The 20,253-nt window shown below is 57.0% G+C and overlaps 1 protein-coding gene and 1 long non-coding RNA gene across 2 annotated transcripts; one reads left to right on the top strand and one right to left on the bottom strand.

Annotated features, from left to right (window-relative positions):
* Positions 1 to 6,497: 6,497 nt before the first annotated feature.
* FOXL2 (forkhead box L2) lies at positions 6,498 to 7,652 on the bottom strand. The gene is given in 1 exon segment (NM_001171115.1): positions 6,498 to 7,652. A coding segment is annotated over 1 exon segment (1,155 nt).
* A 952-nt stretch (positions 7,653 to 8,604) lies between these two features.
* On the top strand, positions 8,605 to 15,739 carry LOC149127148 (uncharacterized). The gene is made up of 3 exons (XR_016232784.1): positions 8,605 to 8,968; positions 9,159 to 9,272; positions 10,362 to 15,739. It is a non-coding gene; the product is annotated as an uncharacterized LOC149127148 (long non-coding RNA).
* The last annotated feature ends 4,514 nt before the right edge of the window (positions 15,740 to 20,253 follow it).

Here is a 20,253-nt window from a genome sequence, read left to right as displayed (position 1 = left end):
TCACGGCACAGACGAAGGCTGATTCCACTTCTGGGGTTTGAGTCGGGCGGGGAGCCACGGTTCTTCAGCCCTCCAGGAAAACAAAACGCTGGTGGGGACGAGCTGCAGAGAATGCGGCGTTTTCAGAAGGAAACGCGGCTCCGTGCTCTTTCGGGCCTGGGGCGCGGGCAGCCCCTGCTCCGTGGATCCTCGAGGCAGCCGCTTAGAAAGCTCCCCAGGCCGGCTGCAAGTGGCCAGGGGGACGACCCCGCCGCCCCCTCCCTAGGGATTCCGCAGGGCCCTGACCCGGCCTTTATCTCGGCGTGGTCGGCAGTCGCGGGGGCTTCAGGAAGGAGGACAAAGGCCCGATGTCACCGCGGGCGGGGGCTCGGTTTCCTGGCTCTCTGCTCACACTCACAGCCTGGAGCAGTTGTTGGGGGGAGATTTTTTTAAAAATATGTGTCGAATTTCCTTTTTTTTTCCTCCCCTAGAAACAAACGAACAAAAAAGCAAAAGGCGTATTTCCCTCCCCCTCCGCGTCCAGAGAGCAGCGTGTCCTGGGATCCTGCCCTTTGCTTTGCTTCTCCTGCCTCTCCTTCCTACGGATAGGAAAATCCAGGGAAAGATGTTCTTTCATTGGGTTTGATAGTCTTATCACTAATGGCAAACAGGCAGGCTGAGGTTGCCCTGGCTGGCTCGGGCTGCGGCGGCCGCTGCCCGGTGCCCTCGGCACCTCTTGGGCCGCTCGGGGACCCCCGCGCTTCCTCCAGCCTCCCCGCCGTCAAGCGCACGGTGCGCTGCCACCCGCCGAGTCACTGCCCCCCGAATTTTGTTGGGAGCCGACGAGAGTGGCTCAGCGCGCGCCGGGGCATCTAGGCTTTCGGCGCTCCCACCAAGCCTGCGTGCTGCCCAGGCGCGGGGGTCTTCCCCGCGGCTGGCCCCGCATTGCCCCCGTTACCCAACCGCGGGCGGCGCCTCTGCAGCCTGCAGCTCGGCCCAACCCGCTTCCTGCGTTCGCCCCCTCAGGTTTCCCGTTTCTCCACAAAGGCCTAGGAGGGCCTCGCCCACAGGCTGACCCCTCCCCCTCCCCCGCCCAGCGGGTTACCTTTGGCTTTTCTGAAAAAGGAAAAAAAGTTCACACAGTCCCGCGTCCCCAAGGGAGGCGCCTGAGCGCCGGAGAGCCGCTGCGGCGGGACAGGCGGTGTGTGTCTGGCTGGGTGCCGCTTCGCCGGTCCGCGGGGCCTTTCTCGGAGAAAACCCGGAACGTCGGTGAAGACCGCCTAGGGAGAGGCGAGGGGGCGGCCAGAGAAGCCCACAGGCCGCGGTCCCAGAGCCCGGGCGTTCCCCGCGACTGCGCCGCGGTGCCTGTCACCTCCGGCTGCCCAGGGACTGGGACCCGGCGCCCGCAGCCGCGCGCGCGCGTCGACGCAGGAAAGTGCTCGGTTGTCGAGGCTCTGGGGCGCACAGGATTGGCCGTGTCCGCTCTGCTAGGATTCGGGACCCCGCAGTTACAGGGGAGGTTTTTCCTCCCTTCCCCACCTCCTTCCCCCTTCTCTCCCTACCTTCTTTTTCCCTCCCACCTTCCCTCCCTCTTTTCCTTCCGCCCCCCCCCCCGCCCCCCGGGAAACTGTTATGGGACATCTATCAACTGGGCACTTTGGCATCAGAACCTAGGCTGACATACGCAATACATGTATTTATTTATATGTAACAGATGAGAAACTGAAATTCTAGATGGGTACTTTGCGCAAAGGTTACATGGGTATTTAAAGAGGGACATTAGACACCACACCGGTTCTTCCTGCAGAACAAGCTCTCTCTGCCTGGTCCTGGGTAGGCCACCTCCCTGGGATGACAGGGTTCCAGGAGGAGCTTGTGCTCATCACCGCGGGCCGCAAGCAGGCAGCACAGCGGTAGTTTCTGTGGCAGACGCAGGCCCCTGCTTCCTCCTCCTAGCAGGCTCTGTCTTCACTGGCTGAGCTGCCTGGGCCCACATCAGGTGGCTGAGCCTGTGTCACTGAGGGCCGGGATGGTGGACAGCCAGGTCCAGCGGCTCTCGGCCCTCCCTATGAACTGTTCAAGGCCATGTGCTTTAGTGTCTGGCTGTCTGTGCTGGGGCACAAAGGTGGTTTTTGCCAGCTCTTAATCCCTACCACCCGGGAGAAAGGTGTGGGCTCCCAGGCCCCTCCCTTCTCACAGGTCCCACAGCTTCTCTGAGGGGCTGGGTCACCAAACACGATGGTGCGGAGCTTGGAGGGCACGGCCCGGGCAGCCCTGGGTTCCGTGCTAGACTAGGGACCTGGACTCCAACAGGCTGCTTCCTGGGCCCCTGCCCCTCCGGGAGGTCAGGAACCTGGCCCAGTGATTGGGGTGCTGCAGGCCTTCATCAAGGGAAGAGCTCGGTGGAGAGCAGACTGTCTTGGGCCCCACGGAGTTCTCTGGCTCATCCTCTCCTGGTGCAGATGGCTGCGTGAAGTCCGAGTCTGCCCTTACCCCAGATTTCATCCACCACTAGGGGGCGCCGCACAGCCCACCTTCCCCAGTCCTCCTGCAGGAAGCCTCAGGTGAACCGGCTGTGCTTCTTGCTAATCAGTGCTGGAGCTGGGGGACTGGGAACTCTTTGCTGCCTTCAAAGGGAAGCAGGCCATCAGCACCTTCCTGAGTGGAGTGTGGGGCTGTCTTGGGGATGCCCCCAGGTCTCTACCCCACAGTCCCTTGCAGCACGTACTGTGCTGGCACGGATTTTCCCCCAGGTCCCCTTGAGAACAAGATAGACCCCCCCACAACGTGGACTGGTTGAGCATTTAAGGGGCAGGGGTGAAGAGCGCAGAGGTGACTGTATGAATTTATGTGGAAATGTGAGAAGGGGCCTCATCCTGTCAGCGGTGAGCCTAAGGATGTTTACACGCACGCACACACACAGTTCATTCAATGCCATGTGCAGCAACTCACTACCTAGGACGTGCATGGATCGGCAGTGTGTGCGTATCAAACACTGTACTTACAGTACACACTGGCAAACAGGCATCCATCCACCCACGTGGGCCGGCGGCCATCTACACCGCACTGTGTACGTTAAGGCATAATTGCTACATGTCAGGAACTCTCTTCAATAGCTTTGCTAATTCCTGAAATCAGCTTCTCTAACAGAAACGCTGAAGTGCAAGGAGGGAGAGGAGGGAAAGGAAATGCGAGATGAAGAAAGCCTGCTGCCTCCAATTTTTTTTTTTTGTGCTGGGGGAAAAATGACCAAACTTTGGAGCCCTGGAAAAGCCAATGGGGCTGGAATTGGAGACAGATGCGGTCTTGTGGGGGCATCCCTGGGCAGTGGGGTGGCATTTGGCTTCCTTCTCCCGACTTCTCCCACCCCTATGCGGACCTGGGAAGTGCCCACCTCTCCCTTCACTTCACCCTCCTTTGTTGGTGAGGCGCCCCAGGCCCGGTGCCTCTGCCTCTCTGTTCTTAGGACCAGGGAGAGGCTCTGTCCTCCAGTGCTGGCCCAGGCCATCTCCCCCACCTCGCTGGCTGTGCACAGCTACCTGCTCACCAGGGCTCTGTCTGGGGGCTTCTTTCCCTGATTGCTTTGGACAGCTGCTGTGTGTGGGGTGGGGGTGGGGTGGGCGGGGTGCTGACAGCCAGCTTCAGAACAGGGACCCTCTGCCAGGTGGAGCAACCAGTGAGCATACTCCATTATCCTTTAGTAAGCTGGGGCTATAAGACAGAACATAAGTGCACACCTCACCCCCCCCCCCCCCAACCAGCACTCCACAAGTGTCAGCTGTGAGATTACTGCCATGCCCCAAACACATGCCCTCAGTTCAGGTGAAAGACACACTCAGCCCCCTCCTGCCATGTGGCCAGCATACAACAGTCACTGTGCACACACCTTTGCAGCAGGCACACGCTACACATTGCTGGCGGGATACACGTTCACAAGTCCACTGTCTTCCCCGCACCCGCCTTCTGCTGGCCAGATTGTGGAGCAGCGGCCACCAAAAGCGCCCGGACGCCAAGCCTGAGCAGCCGCTTGGGCCTCCAGCCCCGGCCAGCCTGCTCCCTACAGGTCCAGCGGCCTCCAGTCCCGGTCTCAGGGCGCTGCCCTCTGAGAACCCCCGTGACTTCTAGATCCGCAGTGTGAGAGCCTTCCCAGGCAAGCCCGAGGGAGGAGGGAGGTCCAAGCACACACAACGCGGATGTCACCCTGACATTCCCATGGCCTGCTCCCAAGTCGGGCAGAAGCAAGACACCCGCAGGTTCGTGCCCAGCGACGCCCAGCAGCTCCTGGCTGGGACTTGCCGCCACTGGGTCCAGGCTGGGAGATGGAGTGGGGTGGCGAGAAACACTGGGCTGTACTGATGGTCGAGTCCAGCGGCAGCAAGAGCCCCCAGACCTCCATTGTCCCACCAGCAGGCTGCGGGCTGGACACCCCTGATCTGCTTGGGAGAGCAAGGCTGTGAAGTGATGAACCGCCTATGTGCGTGCGCAAAGCCTGGACCTTAATTCGTTATTTGAAGATCTCCGTAAAAGAACAGACAGACAAAATCCCTGAAGCCACGCAGTATGTTCAACTCTCTCTGAAACTCCCCAACGTCTTACCCACATCTCAAGGCGAAAGAATTCTGGTTATTATAAATAAGGCATCAGTCTACAACGTTTGTATGGAGGTCTGCCGATTTCAGCGCATTTCCACTAACAAACATTTTAATCTCTGTTTTGGAATACACTCTTCGGGCTGTTATCCTTGTAGTGGACTTGTAAAAAATTTAAAAATCTGAGGACAATAATGAAAATACATACGCCAGACCTGGAGGCGTTTAAGAGGCAAAATGCACATTTGCATGGGTGCAAAAACAAAGTAAGTCCTACCTGCCCTAGCGCCTTGAGAGCAGATAAAGTTCCTCTGCTGCCATTAAACAGCCTAACAAGCCACCGATGACACAGAAAACAAACACTCCCGGCGAAGACAAAGCAGCCGGCCACCAGCGCCCACCACCCCACCCCGGGCCGCCCTCCACCCTGGCTTAGATCACTCCGCAATGGGCCAGAATTTCGCTCAAAAGCTCCCTCTTTGAACTCGCTGCTCAACTTGGCCGCGAGGGAAAAAACAGAAGTCCGTGTTAAAAGAAAGAGCAACAACAAAAAATTTATTAGGGAAATTGACAAGGCACACGCACGGAAATACAACAAAAGTGCTCTAGTTCTCTCTAGAAAATCTGGTCCCCCAAACGACACACTGCACGACCACGAGGTCTAGGGCTTTTTGGGCCGGCCTGCTCTCGGCCACAAACCCGCCTGGGCCGGCCGCCGCCGGTTTCACATTTCTCCTTCCCAAGGTAGGGAGAAGCAAGACGTTGGAAAAACAAAAATCAGGGAGGCACCAGCTTTCCCTGAACCTTGCACCCAGCATCTGGGCTGGCATCGGAAAATCCGGGGAGATTTGTTTTCTATTTCCTTCTCCCCACAACTCCAGATGGGGGAAAGGGGAAAACTCCTCCAATTAGTAGACAAATCAATCTTTCCCTGGGTCGCTTCCCCTACCTCTCTGAACATAGCTTTAGGGAGGCCAGACTGGAGCTCCTGCAAATTTCCCAGAAGAGAGGACGAGGCACACGAAAGATTTTTGGTTTTCACGTTTGGCTTTAGCAAACACCACGGCCACAATACTTCGCCGTTTTTCCCGGCGAGTGTTCTTTTCCTTAAAAAATAGATATTTTAATATTATCTCAAAAAAGGCCCACCGATCGTTTTTAACAAAACATGAGCCAGCCGCCCCGCCCGGGCCTGGAGGTGCCCCGGGGAGCGCTGGCACGGAGAGCGGAGGAGACCGCGCAGCCTCCCTTTGCGCTGCGGCACGGTGCGAACCCGAGCGCAGACCACCCCGCGAGGCCGCCCCGGGCTCCCCGCTTGGGCCCAACCCCCGCCCCGCCCCGCGGGCCCCGCAGCAGGCGGCTTCCCAAGAGCTCTGAGGGTGTTCGCGGAGCAGGCACTTTCGTCCCTTTGGCACGCGGCGCGGCTCGCGTGGCCGGTTCAGCCCCGGCGGCGCTGGTAGTAGCTAAGGACCGCGCACCGATCAGGCGCGGAAAGCCGAGCGTGAGCCCACCGACCTGTGAGAGGCGGCCGGGAGGTCCGCGCTACCGCCGCCCAGCTGCACGTCGGCCTCGGGGCGCTTTCTCTCCGAAGTGAATTTTGGCAAAAGGGCGTCCAGCCGAGACGCAGGGGCTCCGAGTGGAGGCGAGGCCTGTAGGAAGCGCGCGCAGAGGCGGCCTCTCCGAGGGACAGCCAGGACACAGAAGGCAGGGAGGCGAGCACAGGGGGAGAAGCAAGGGGTCAAAGAGGAGCCGGCAAGGCGATGGGGAGCGCAGAGGCGCAGAGGAGCCCTGGGCGCCGACCCGAGAGGTGGCGCCGGCTGCAGGCGCGCCGTCCGTCAGCGGCAGCGGCGGCGGCGGCGGCTGCGACCACGGCCGGCGTCGCGCGCCCCTACGTCCTTGCCTCGGTCCGCGCCGGCACGCGGTGGGCTCTCAGAGATCGAGGCGCGAGTGCAGCGCGCCGGTCTTGCTGTCGTGGTCCCAGTAAGAGCAATGCATCATGGCGAGCTCGGGCTGCCGGGCGCAAGCGAACTGCAGGCCGGGCGCACTGGTGGGCGCGGGCGCCGGGGGCGCGGCGGTGGCCGGGCTGGCGGGGCTGAGCTGGCCCGGGGGCGGCGCGGCGGCCCCGTGGTGCGGCGGGGCGGGCGGCGGGGCTGCGGCCGCGTGCAGATGGTGCGCGTGTGGATGCGGATGGGGGTGCGGTGGCGGCGGTGGCGGCGGCGGCGGCGGGGGCGCGGCTGGCGGGCCGCCCAGGCCGTTGTACGAGTTCACCACGCCGGGGGGCAGCGCCATGCTCTGTACGCGTGAGTACGGCCCGTAGGAGGCGGCCGGGCCCGCCAGCCCCTTGACCACCGCGGCCGCGCCGGGGCTGCCTGGGCCCGCGGCTGCTGCCGCTGCGGCCGCCGCCGCCGCGGCCGCCGCCATCTGGCAGGAGGCGTAGGGCATGGGCGAGGGCGGCTGTGGCAGCGGCCACGAGTTGTTGAGGAAACCGGACTGCAGGTACTTGGGGGGCGCCAGGTAGCCGTAGCCGTCGGCCCCGGCGCCCGCGACGCCGCAGCCGCCCGCGGCGCCCGCCGCCCCGAAGAGCCCCTTGCCGGGCTGGAAGTGCGCGGGCGGCGGCCGGAAGGGCCGCTTCATGCGGCGGCGGCGCCGGTAGTTGCCCTTCTCGAACATGTCCTCGCAGGCCGGGTCCAGCGTCCAGTAGTTGCCCTTGCGCTCGCCGCCGCCCTCGCGCGGCACCTTGATGAAGCACTCGTTGAGGCTGAGGTTGTGGCGGATGCTATTCTGCCAGCCCTTCTTGTTCTTCTCGTAGAACGGGAACTTGGCGATGATGTACTGGTAGATGCCCGACAGCGTGAGCCTCTTCTCGGCGCTCTCGCGGATCGCCATGGCGATGAGCGCCACGTACGAGTACGGGGGCTTCTGCGCCGGGTCGGGCTTCTCCGCCGCGCTCCCGCCGCCGCCGCCGCCCCCGCCGCCCTTGCCCGGGCTCGGCGGCGGCGCCTCGGGCTCCTTGGCCGCGCGGCCGCTCTCCGGGGCCAGCAGGGCGCCCGCAGCTTCCTCGGGTTCGGGGTAGCTGGCCATCATGACAAAGCCGGCGCGCCGCGGCCGGCCGCCCCTGCTGGCCTCCCGGGGAGCTGGCGCGGCCGAGAGTCCGCTGGCGGTCGAGCCTCAAACTTGCGCAGCCTGCGGGTGCCGTCCGCGATCGCTCGCTCGTTCGCTCGCTGGAGGCCTCTCGCTGCTCTTCCCTCTTCTTTGCCTTCCCCAGGGAGCGGCCGGCGGGAGTGGAGCTCAGCCCCTGGCCATGGGGGAGTCCGCCCAACAGAGAGGGGCTCCGGCCCCGCCGCCCCTCCCCGCCCAGGCCAGTCCCCGCCTCGGTGGGTTTTCTTCCTAGATCTCTTCCCCTCCCCCCCACCCCACCCCCCCAGTTTCCCGAGCCACGACCCGCGTCTCTGGCGGAGCTGCTGCCTGGAGTCCCGAGTGCGCCAGGAGCCTCGCTCTGTTCTGATTCGTATGGGCTCCGCCGAGTTCCGCTTGCGTCAGGCGCCTTCGCCCCTATAGCGGGGCGGCCAGCCGCGCACGGGCGAGTTCATCGCCAAGTCACTTTTTTGTAAACGCCCCGCAAAGCCCGGACCGGCCTGCCCCCGCTCGGCGGACCACGGGGGCCCCGGAGGACAGCCTGGCTCGTGCTCTCTCCAGCCCTTGAAATCTGCGGGTGCTCGCTCTGCGGACAGGGCCAGGAGAGATGCGCAGGGCTCCGGAGAGGTCTGCCCGCACCCCGGCCCGTGCCCAGGGAGCTCGGGCCCCAGCGAAGAGTGGCGCTCCAAGCCTCCTCGCAGCTCTCAGGTGAAAGAAAACGACCCCAAGGCTCTGCCCTCGGCTGCGGTCTTGGGGGCTCGGCTTCTAGCTCGGCACTGGGGGAGGAGCGAGTTGGGGAGGGGGGCCGGGCGGGGGGTGGGGTGGGCAGAGCTGCGCGGTGGCTTTGGGAAAACTAGCCCAGGAACGGGTGTCGCCGAAGGAGGAAACCGCAGCCCGGCCTGGCCCTCTGGAGCTCAGAGTGGCAGGGACGGACGGGACTGGAGGGAGATCTCCTCGAGGAGGTGCCCGGGGTTGGGGGTGGTGGTGGTGGTGGGCGCACCGGAGTCTCCTCTGGATCTGAGAAGGAGGCCCCTCCTTGACACTGGCGCATAACCCTTTCGGGTTGGGTGTGTGCTTTCACACCAAGGAGAAGGCACTCCTTGAGGTGCAGGAGAGGACGTCGCCCTGGGGCTTTTGGGGGCTGTCTGTGTCACAGATGTCACATGTGGAAGCCACGCGGATGGTCTGTCCCTGAGATGAGTGAGATACCAGCTGTCCAGGTTGCATGTGTGCTGCTCGGAAACACAGGTGTGCACAGGTACAAGGTGTGTGAGTTGTATTTAAGAGGTAGAACAGTTATACTCACAGATTGGTCCTGTTACATGTGTATCAAATTTCAGAAGGATGTGCCTCATGGTTACAGCGCTTTCTCTCTTTCTCTCCTCTCCTTTTCTTCCTCCTTCCCTCCCCTCTTCCCTCTCCTTCACAACTCTCCCCTGCCTCTATCCTTCCCAGTGTACGTATTCTACCACCACTTGGGCGAAAAAACACAGCAGCCGGAGGGAGGCACTTGTTCGGATTTCTCTCACTGTGAGACATTTATGCTGATGTGTCTGCAAAGGCTCATGGGTGAGTGCTCGCTGTCATCGGCAGAGGTTGGCTGGGGACCCTGTTCGGTCAGCATGGGAGTCCGGGGACTGTCTCAGAGGTAATCAGCATGGTCGCAGCGTCAGGTGTGCATCTTAACACGAAAAGTCTGTGACGGAGGGCTGGCATTCTGGAACCTCAAGTCCCAAGTGCCTTGGTGCTGAGGAAGGGGGCCTGGGAGCTTTGTGGCTTGGAGGGGGGAGGTGGCCTGAATGGATGTCCTGCAGGGGTGTTCCTGGTTGGCTTGTTGGAGTGGCTGGCCCCACGTCTGCCCCTCCCTCTTCCTCCCAGGCTGCCGGGTCTCTGAGGGTTGCCCGGAAGCTGCGGAGCCCTCAGTGGCCTGTGGCTCCAGCATCCACAGGCCCTGTCCTCATGGCACTGGGAGATGAAAGAGAGGACAGGGCGGTGGGGCTCTCTGGAATTCGGCATCTTGAAGATGCCTCCGGAGAGGTCAGCAGGGCAGCCGTGGCCTGAGCTCCAATGTGAGAGGGAGCAAGGCTCTCCTGAATTCGGGGAATTCCTGCTTCCTCTGTTTATTGAAAATATCTCCAAGAGGCTTGGTTGTTTTTCGGGGCTGTCTCCTGCTTCCAGCGCGTGCGTGTGTGTGTGTGTGTGGGGGGGCAAACTCTTCTTTCACATCCCTGTGTTGCGTTAGAAGCAGGAAGGCAAGGGTTCTTCCTCCTCCTCATCCCCATCTGTGCCCAGGCTATGGGTGGGAGCAGAGTCCCGTTTGGGGAGGCTGCCGATAGGCTCCCCCAGGGCTGGAACAGGGGACAGAAACAGCTGGGTCTGCCCGGTGCAGGTGGGGGCTGCTCTCTCCTCTTCCTTTTTTTTTTCTGACCACCCAGGCTGGCTCGCTGTCCCCCCCCCCTCCCCCAGGCATTTCCGCCGCTCAGCCCTCTGCAGCCAGGTGTAACAGCATTGTTGTGTGTGTCATCACTTCCCCGAATTCCACCCTCGGCTCCCTTTTCAGCCTTGAAGGAGTTTGTGTGTGTGGAGGGGGTGGGGGTGAAGGAAGGCGTTTCTCTAAATGGTTTTCTCAGTGCACCGAAGGAGGCCTGCTCTCCCCAGGAGCTGATTTCTACGCGGACGGAGAAGAGCAGGCCCGCGCAGTGCGCACAGAGGCTGGGGCTGGAATGTGTCTCTCCCCAAGGATGTCGGGCAGCTCACGGTACCGAAGTTAGGCAAGGAAACGCAGTCTGCGAAGCGGGGCGGCGATCGGCGCCACGGCGGCCCCAGGCCCCTGCGGTAGGCTTGGGGCTGGCGGTGGAGGCGCCCAGGGAGAGGGTACAGTCTCCTCCTGGCCGCTGCCGCAGGGCTCCAGGTGGGTGAGGCGGTCGCCCCGGGAAGCGGTCCGGGCGCGCTTGGATTTATTTATCAGTCCTCTGGGGCGGGCTGGATAGGGCCTGGCTCACTGGCGAGGTCCAGGTCCCCACCGGCGGGGCATTTTGTGCCGAGCTGCGTGGGCTGCGGGGGGTGGGGGCGCCCTCTTTCCCGATGGCCTTGCAGCAATGCCGGAGCCCCGCTCAGTGACCTCGGCCTTCGCGCACACCTCCAAGGGCTCACTAGCTCTCTGGCCTCGATTTTCCGGAGCGTCCCGCGGATGTAACCGTAGGGGTCACTGGCGGTTCCAGCGCGTTCTCCCAGTCCGGCACCGCTTGCGGAGCCGGCACCAGGGGCCCGCCGACCCAGCGCATCCGGGGCCCCGGCAGCCGGAGCGAGCGGTTCATTCGGCCCTGCTGCAGCGAGAACCTTCTCTTCCCGGGGTCAGGAAGCCCACAACAGCAGCGGAAGGTGGCTCGGCCCTGTCCAGGGAGCAGCGCGGCCGCCGCGAGGCAAGCAGCGCTCGTCGGCGTCGCTGGGCTCGCGCCGCTCCCCCACCCCCGGAGGACCCTGGCCCCGTGGTCCCCTTTTTTCTGGCCAAGGCCATGAGATATCCACTGGCTTCCCGCTGCTGCGCAGGGAAGGGAAAACTGAGAGCCGGTCGCAACTGTCCTTGGGGCGCCGGCGTTTGCCGCGCGGGGCGGGAAGAGAGCCGCTTCTCTGTGCGTAAAGCCGCCCACGCCGGTGCACACCGCTCTGTCTGCACCGCCGCTGCGACGCGCACCTGCGGGCTCCCTGACCCTCAACTCAGGTCACTCTTCTCCATTTCTCTGTCAATCCGGAACCCCCTAGAGTTCTTTCGCCCACTACTATTACTCACCTGTCACCCACACCACTTCAGATTCTGCATGTTTTGATGGCAAACGTCAGACTGGTGCCTGCCCGCCCAGCCTCTTCACGCACTGGCTCACCTACCCGTTTCATGACGCACTGTGACCTGTGGACTCCACTTGGGAGAGTCTGACTCCCAGAAGCTCATACATCCTCCCAGAGCCTTCACGTGTTTGGGGGCATGGGCTGCTACCTGTATGTTCCCATGCCAGGGTTGCTGTCCGAAGTTCCCTCCAGAAACTCAGGTCCAGAACCCCGACCCTCCTCACCCCCCAAATCCCTCTGCTGAGCTGGCTGGTCACATGGGCAGGCACAGCCATCCGGAACGTGCACAGCGTGTGCTGGTGCACACACCCACAGAGCACCAGGCTCCAGGCCAGAGGTTATTTAGGCTGCCTGGTTGAGATTAGAAGAGTCACTTACCCAAATATGTGCTTGAGACACACAGACACATGCACACAAACACACACACACACAAAGTGGAAAGAAAAAAGAGAACCTACTCCCTACTTGGTCAGAATGCACAGCCCAGAGCTGGAAGCGTTTTCTGGTTGGTTCAGTGTCTTCTTGAACCTCATTGCCCCTGAGGGGGTTGGCCCAGGGCTCTGGGATCCCCCTTAACTCACTGATGTGATTTCAGGGTACAAGCCCACCAGCATCTATTTGCCCCAGGAGTGTGTGCCTCAGCCTCTGTCAGCAGACTGGGCGGGGTGGGCCTTTCCCCTGGTGAGGGCAGCTCTGGGAGAAAAGGCAGAGGGGGCTGCTGGGAACTCCGTGTGGAAGAAGGGAGGCAGAAGGGCAGAGTTCCGTGACTTGTAACACTGTCTTCAGATTTCCCTCATGCCAAGGTGTGTGTGTGTGTGTGTGTGTGTGTGTGTGTTGGTATAACTTGCAGATAGTAAAAAGACACATCTCCCGGGTGCAGCTTGATGTAGTTTTACATCATATATAAACTCTGTAACTAGCACCTGAGTTAAAATATGGAACATTCGCACCAGAAAGTTCTTACATGTCTTCCTTGGCAGCATCAGCCCCCAAAGGAGTCTTGAATTCTGACTTCTATATTCTGATTTCTGTCAGCATAAATCAGCTTTGTCTGCTCTAAGCATCACATAAATGGGATGTAGAGCATGTACTCTGTTGTGTCTTGTCTCTTCTTCTTAAGATTTATTTGTTTATTTGAAAGATGGAGGGAGATAGAGGGAGAGACAGAGAAATCGTCCAAATGCCTGCATTAGCAGGGACTGGACCAGGTGGAAACCAGGAGCCTGGGACTCCGTCTAGGTCTCCCACATGGATGGCAGGGGCCCAAGTGCTTGAGCCATTATCTGCTGCCTTCCCAAGTGCATTAGCAGGAAGCTGGATTGGATGCAGAGGAACTGGGACTCTAGCTGTCACTCTGATGTGGGATGTTGTCATTCCAACAGTGGCTTAACCTGCTGCAACAATGCCTGCCTAATGTATAGTTTTTCTGCACAAGCTGTTTTTATTGTTCCTGGTCTTGTGTCAGGTATCCATTTCTCTTTATTACTGTACAATATCCCATAAAGTTGCTCATCTATCCATCAATTGCTGAGTGTTTGTTTCCAGTTTTGAGATATCATAAATGAAGCTGTCGACATTTTTGTGCATGCCTTTTTGTGAAAGGTGTTTCATTTCTCTTGAGTGGATATCTAAGAGTAGGTATAGGAGTACATTTAGTCTTAGTTGACATTGCCAAATGATTTTTGAAGTAGTAAGACCAACTGCAGTACTACAGACAAGTGGTAGCAAGCCTTTTCCTTATAGGTGGTGCTCTTTAAATGCCACCATACACTTCCAGCTGTTATTATTGTGTTATTATTATTATTCCTTTATAGGAAAAGGCCAGGGTGGAGGGTGGGTGAAGTGGTTAGGATACTTGGGAAGCCCACGTTCTGTATTGGAGGGCCTGGGTTTGAGCTCCTTTTCCACTTCGGACTCCAGCTTCCTGCTAATGCACACCTGGGAGGCAGCAGGTGACGGCTCAAGGACTTGGATCCCTGCCACCCACTTAGGAGGCACAGATGGAGTTCCTGGCTCCTGGCCTTGGGCTGGCTCAACCCTAGCTGTTGTGGGCTTTCGGAGAGGGAGCTTGTGGATAGAAGATCTTTCTCTGTCTTTCAAATAAATAAAACTAATAAATAAATAATTCAAAAGAAAAAAGCTATCATTTTTTAGCACTTATTTTATGCCAGGTATGTTACATGCATTATCTTATTTTTTTTATGACAAAGCTAAGGGGTTGGTACTCTTCCCATTTTACAAATGGGGAAACTGAGGACAGATAAGTTGAATAATGTGCCCGAACTGCCCAGACAATAGTAAATGGCAGCTTGACTTTGGAGCCCTGGGTTTCACCTTTGCACATGTGGCCCTGTTTGTCCCTGAGTCAGGAAGTCCTTCCTTCCATCGTACTCTAGCTTTGAGTAAGAGATTCTACTTCCTTTCAACTGCTGGTCCTCTCTGCGTACTTTCTCGGAGATTCCAGGCTTGCCATCCATGTCTGCACTAGGCATAGTTTCTCTCCCACAGCCATGCACACTCACTGTGAAGAAGAGCACGGGGACCAATTCTGGGACAACTTGTCAAACCCTGCACTCAGCAACCTGATGGTGGTCTTCTCAGAAGATTGGGCCAGGGACCAGGCTGCTTCTGAATGTTACAGAGAGGAGCTCCAAGGCCCACATTCCTCGAGAAGAGATGGCCATTTGGTTTCCCAGTCTGCAGAGCGGAGCCTGTTATTGGCTCCAGGAGCATCAGGCTGGGGCTTCCCTCTAGGGTTTATTCAGGCTTGTTTGTGTGGTCCTAGGAGGAGCCCTTGGCTTGGAGATGTCACACCTCGCTCTGGAACATGGCACGTGGGAGGAGGTGTATGGTCTGGCAGGAAGATTAGGGAGTGTAGAGTCACACTTCCTGGCAGAGCAGCTGGGCCCTTAGGGGAAGGAGAGCCAGTAACCACCTCCCAGGAGCACATGTCACTAAGTCCCCCAGTCCCTTGGCTTGAAGTGAGCACCTCTGTGGGTGGAGGCTGGATGTGAACTTCACTCTGTGCAGCCCCCCTGCTCCTTGGGCTCCTTTGTAGACTAATTGAGGCCTTGCCGGCTCTGGCTTTGTAATTGGGGGTAATTGCTGACAGGCAGTTGGAGTGGCACAAGCAGCCTTTTGTTGGGGAAGCAGGGTTTTGTGTCTTTGGGTAGCGACTATCCAGGAGCCTGGTACACCCTCTTCCAGGTCCTCTGCGCCTTACCTTTTGCTGAGAGGTAATACTTCTGAGGAACGGGGCCTGGTAGTATATCTGAACGTGGAGTGGTCCCCTTGTGTGGGTGATAGAATCTCAGATCCTGAACTGCATAAGGTCTGCTCCCAGCCACAGAGATGGTGCAGATGGAGCAGAGGTCCGGAGACCTGACACTGCCATCTACTGCCACCACAGACAGGCGGGGAGGCACCACGGTGGAGCGGCTAGCACAGACCTCGGCTCAGCTCTTACTATATCAGCCTGGGAAATTACGGAACCTCGCCTTGCCTCTCCAGGGCCTTAAACTGTTAGCGTTTTTTTTTTTTTTTTTTTTGAGTGGGCAGTATATTCACGTGGACCAAAATTTAAAAATGTAGAAGTCTTTCCATGAAAATTCTCCCTTCTACTCTGTCTCCAAGTCACCCTTCTCGCAGTAGCTAATGACCCTGGTTTCATGTATATCCTTCTAGATATTTTATGCAAATGCAAGCGTATGTAATAATTCCCTTGCATCCCTGTGCTTTTGCACACAGCAGTACCTAATGCAGCGTCTGCACCTACAGCAACTTTCCATATCAATGTGTTCTCTTACCAGGGACACCTGCTATTTATGTTGTTCCTTTGCGTCTATAGGCAATATGGTAGTATCTAATCTTTTATGCCTAGTTTTTAGGTATGTGCATGTTTTTGTAAGAGATTTCTAGAAGTGGAAGAATTGGAACAAGGGTTATGTACATTTGTAAGTTACATAGTTGATGTCAGATTACCCTCCTTATGTACTGAACCAATACAGGTACTTCCAAAAACTCATGGTAAATGGAAATAAAATATATGTTCATGTTGGTGTAAGAATTTGAAATCCATGCAATTTAATAAGCGTTTTCTATGAACTTTTTCAAGACCCCTTATATGCATTTTGCACAAAATAAACTTATCTTTTGATTTTGTTTTCCATGAACTTTTTGACATACACTCATGTACTTCTACCAACATTATATGAGATTCTAGTTTCTCACACCCTCAGGAACATATATCTATCTTTCCTTCCTTCCTTCCTTCCTTCCTTCCTTCCTTCCTTCCTTCCTCCCTCCCTCCCTCCCTCCCTCCCTCCCTCCCTTCCTTTTTTCCTCCCTTCCTTCCTAACTGATGTGATTCTGTTTTCTATATCTCTCTACTACATTTTTAAAAAATTTGTTTTCATTTTTAAAAAGCAGAGACAGAGATGGCGATTATCCATCTGATGGCTCACTTCCCACTTGCCCAGAACGGCTGGGGCTGGGACCAGCCAAAGCCAGGAGCTGGGAACTCAGTCTGGGTCTTTCACGTGGGTGGCAGGGACTCAAGTACTCGTGCCATCCCCTGCTACCTCCCAGGTGCACGTTAGCAGGAAGCTGGAATTAGAAGCAGAGCTGGGACTCCTACCCAGGTGTTCTGACACAGAATGCCAGTGTCCCAAGCCAGTGTCCCAAGCCAGTGTCTTAGTCACTGCACCAAGAACCTGCTCCACATTTTTCATTTCTTTATTTTTTAAAAATTTTTATTTGAAAGGCAGAGTTACAGAGAGAGGGAGAGATGGAGATCTTCCACCTGCTGGCTCACTCCCCAAATGGCCAAAATGGCTGGGGCCATCCTCCGCTGCTTTCCTAGATGCAATAGCAGGGAGCTGAATGGGAAGTGGAAATCCAGGTCCTGAACTGGCACCTGTATGGGCTGCCAGCATTGCAGGCATTGGCTTAACACTGCACCACAGTGCTGGCCCCACATCTTTCTTTGAAAAAGACACATTTTTTAAAATTTTTTAAACTTTTATTTAATGAATATAAATTTCCAAAGTACAGCTTATGGATTACAATGGCTTCCCCCCCATAACTTCCCTCCCACCCGCAACCCTCCCCTTTCCTGCTCTCTCTCCCCTTCCATTCACATCCAGATTAATTTTCAATTCTCTTTACATACAGAAGATCAGTTTAGCATATATTAAGTAAAGATTTCCACAGTTTGCACCCACATAGAAACACAAAGTGAAAAATATGGTTTGAGTACTAGTTATAGCATTAAATCACAATGTACAGCACATTAAGGACAGAGATCCTACATGAGGAGTAAGTGCACAGTGACTCCTGTTGTTGACTTAACAAATTGACACTCTTGTTTATGGCATCAGTAATCTCATGAGTTGCCAAGGCCATGGAAGCCGAAAAAGACACATTTTTAAAGAAAAGATTTATTTTATTTATTTGGAAGAGAGAGAGAGAGAGAGAGAGAGAGAGAGAGAGAAAGGTCTTCCATCTGCTGGTTCACTCCCCAAATAGCTGCAATGGCCTGAGCTGTGCTGATCTGAAGCCAGGAGCCAGAAGCTTCTTCCAGGTCTCCCACGCTGGTGCAGGGGCCCAATCACTTTGGCCATCTTCTACCACTTTCCCAAGCCATCAGCAGGGAGCTGGATTTGAAGTGGATCAGCCAGGACTCGAACCAGCACCCTTATGGGATGCCTGCACTGAAGGCAATGGCTTAACTCACTATGCCACAATGCCGGCCCCAGAAATACCTTTTACAGATATAAATGAGAATCCCACTGTATCCTTCCTTGATCCCTTTCTGTCCCTTTCTCTGCAGGTAATCAACATGGTAAATTTGGTGTTTAATATTCCTATAGCTGATTTTACACTTTTACATGAGTATCCCCTGCTAGTAGTATTTAGTACAGTTTTGTGTTTCATAACTTTATATAAATGGAATCCTGCTGTTACAGAAAGCCACGTGCTTGCTTTTTCATTCAACCGTATGTTTGTGGAAATGTTCCTGGTTGATACACAAAGACAAGCTCCATTCATGTGCCCCGTGTTGGACCATTCCATTGTATGAACACACTGCGGTTTATTTATCCATGTTCCTGTTGAGAGACGCTGGGTTATTTCCTCTTCTTTCCTATTGCTAGTAGTCCTGCTCGGAGTATTCTCAGGCATGTCTGCTAGTGCTCACATGCTCCAGTTTACCATGAAGGGGGACGCTGGGATCCAAGGGTGCAGGCGTCTTCAACTTAGCCAGTTACTGTGGAGTACGGCCTCTGCTGCCTCCGTAAAGCAGAGTGAACCCCGTACCTCAGCAAGGGAGGCCAGCAAGGGACAGAGGGCGGGAGAAAATGTGGCTTCGCATCTCAGATCTGCACTGAAGTCCTGGCTTTGTGTCTTCTTTACTGCCTGTTACTCAGGCTCTCTGTACTTCAGGCTCCTCCTTTGCAAGATGGTGAGCATGGTACGTAAGCTTCAGTGTTCTTGAGACTACTCAATGAGATATTGTAGGAAAAGATGTAGTATAGGGTCTGGCAGGGAGGGAGCACCCAAATGTCCCAGGCATTGTTGTTAATAACATGACCAGGGACCTGTGCTGTGGCGCAGGAGGTTAATTCTCCGCCTGGGGCTTATGGGCGCCGGTTCGAGTCCCGGCTACTCCACTTCTGATCCTGCTCTCTGCTATAGCCTGGGAAAGCAGTAGAAGATGGCCCAAGTCCTTGGGCACCTGCACCCGCGTGGCAGACCTGGAAGAAGCTCCTGGTTCCTGGCTTCGGATCTGTGCAGCTCCAGCTATTTTAGCCATTTGGGGAGTGAACCAACAGATGGAAGGCCTCTCTCTGCCTCTCCCTCTCACAGTCTGTAGGTTTACCTCTCAAATAAATATATTAAATATTTTTTAAAAAATTAACATGAACAACAGAAAGGAAGAAAAGAAAGAAAAAGTGTCAAGCGCATACCAACAACCCCTTACATTGTTCGTTCCTCCCCATACATTCGTGGCGCCTCCGTTCTATGCACTGCTTGCTCTGGGTGTGGGGATGCAGAGGGGAGTCACAGGTGATTTCTGCCGGGGGCAGCTCCAGCTGTCAGGCACAGAGCCTGTATGCAGCTCCTCCAAACACCCAGGTGCCATAGGTGGGAAGGGGAAGAAAGGGCAGATTTCAGGATGGGTGATCTGCAAAGACTTCCCTGGCAGGGACCCCGAGGAGAGGCCTCAGTGGGGCTGAGCTGCCTGGCAATGCCCCTGCAGGGGCTGGCAGCCGGAGGACCACATGCCATTGCTTTAATCGGGGGCGGGGGTGTTTCAGCTGTGTACCTGTGTGTCCAGGTAAGTGCGAGCACTCAGGCAGATACAAGAGAAGACCTTGTGTCTGCTGTGCAGACCGTGCGGCAGTCTGTTAAGGAAGCAAGCGCACACACAGCTGCAGAGGATCATGGAGCACTGGGTGTCCTTTAGTGATTTTCCTTACTCGTTTACTGAGCGGCAGGTGCGGGCTCCGCAGGTGTGCTGGACCTGGCCTCTACTCTCAGCAGGCCCCTTGGCCATCTCAGCACATTCATGTTCCCGATGCTCTGTCCTGTGCACCTCTCCTCTCACCCTGAGCTAGGCGTGCGCCCGCGGCCATGGAGCCGCCACGCTGCCCTGGCTGGGTATGGTGAGGCTGGCTTGCCTATCATCCTTCCAGTGTGTTCAAGGGTTGCTTCCTGTTGGAGGTCTTTCCTGGCAGCCCAGGATCTTGTCTGTTTTTCTCCTTCTTCATTTATTTATTTATTTATTTGCTTGAAAGTCAGAGTTACAGAGAGAGGGACAGAGAGAGAGAATCAATCTTCCATCGGCTGGTTCATTCCCCTGATAGCTTCCATGGCCAGGGCTGGGCCCAGGCTGAAGCCAGGAGCTTCATCTGGCTCTTCCACATGGGTGGCCGGGGACCAACCGTGTGGACCATCTTCTGCTGCTTTTCCAGGCCTTTAGAAGGGACTTGGATCGGAAGTGGAGTGGCTGAGTCCGGAGCTCTCCATCCTTCCGTGGGATGCTGGCCTCACAGGCTGTGGCTTTACCACCGGGCCACAGGCCACCCGGTGCATCCTTTGAGCGATCACGGCCCTGTGCTGTAGTTTGCTAATTTGTTTCCCTCTACTGCACTGTGGGTTTATCATCCTTGAGTATCATCCTGTGTTCCTGTGTGGCACAGAACCCGTGCTCAGGGAATGCCTGAGAGTCCACAGGCAGAGTTGCTCTTTTATTTTTTAAGTGAAGATTTGGTTTGATAAAGGATCAGACATTCCATTGCTATCAGCTATTGCCACTTTAGTTATGAACCAGTCCAGATCTGATGATGGCTCTGCAAGAGGGGTAGGCGGGAGGGAGGGCGTGGAGGCCCAGGGCCTTAGGGGTCCTTGTGTGTTCAAGGAAGCAGGCAGCCCCAGCTGGCTCCGGTGAAGGAAGGCAGGCAGGCGGCGCTCCCGGCCTGCCGGGCCTGACACGCGCCCCAGGCAGTGGGGAAAGCGGGCCGACCTCGGCGCATCCCAACCGCCCGGAAGCGGGGGTCGCCCAAGTGTGGGGCCTTCCCCAGGGAGGCCCGCCGGAAGCGGAGCCCTCGATCCCGGCCAGGGCCCGGTTAGGGCCGGAGCTCTCCTTCCCGGAGGCGGCGGCGCAGGAAGCCTGCGGGGAGGGTGAGCCCCACACACTGGGGCT

Source organism: Oryctolagus cuniculus, chromosome 4 (genome assembly GCF_051225735.1).
Source record: "Oryctolagus cuniculus isolate XC-2025 breed Fujian yellow rabbit chromosome 4, ASM5122573v1, whole genome shotgun sequence".
In the NCBI taxonomy this organism is placed as follows: domain Eukaryota; kingdom Metazoa; phylum Chordata; class Mammalia; order Lagomorpha; family Leporidae; genus Oryctolagus; species Oryctolagus cuniculus.
The sequence above is the reverse complement of the archived record's forward strand: the minus strand, read 5'-3'. Positions and strand labels throughout refer to the sequence as shown.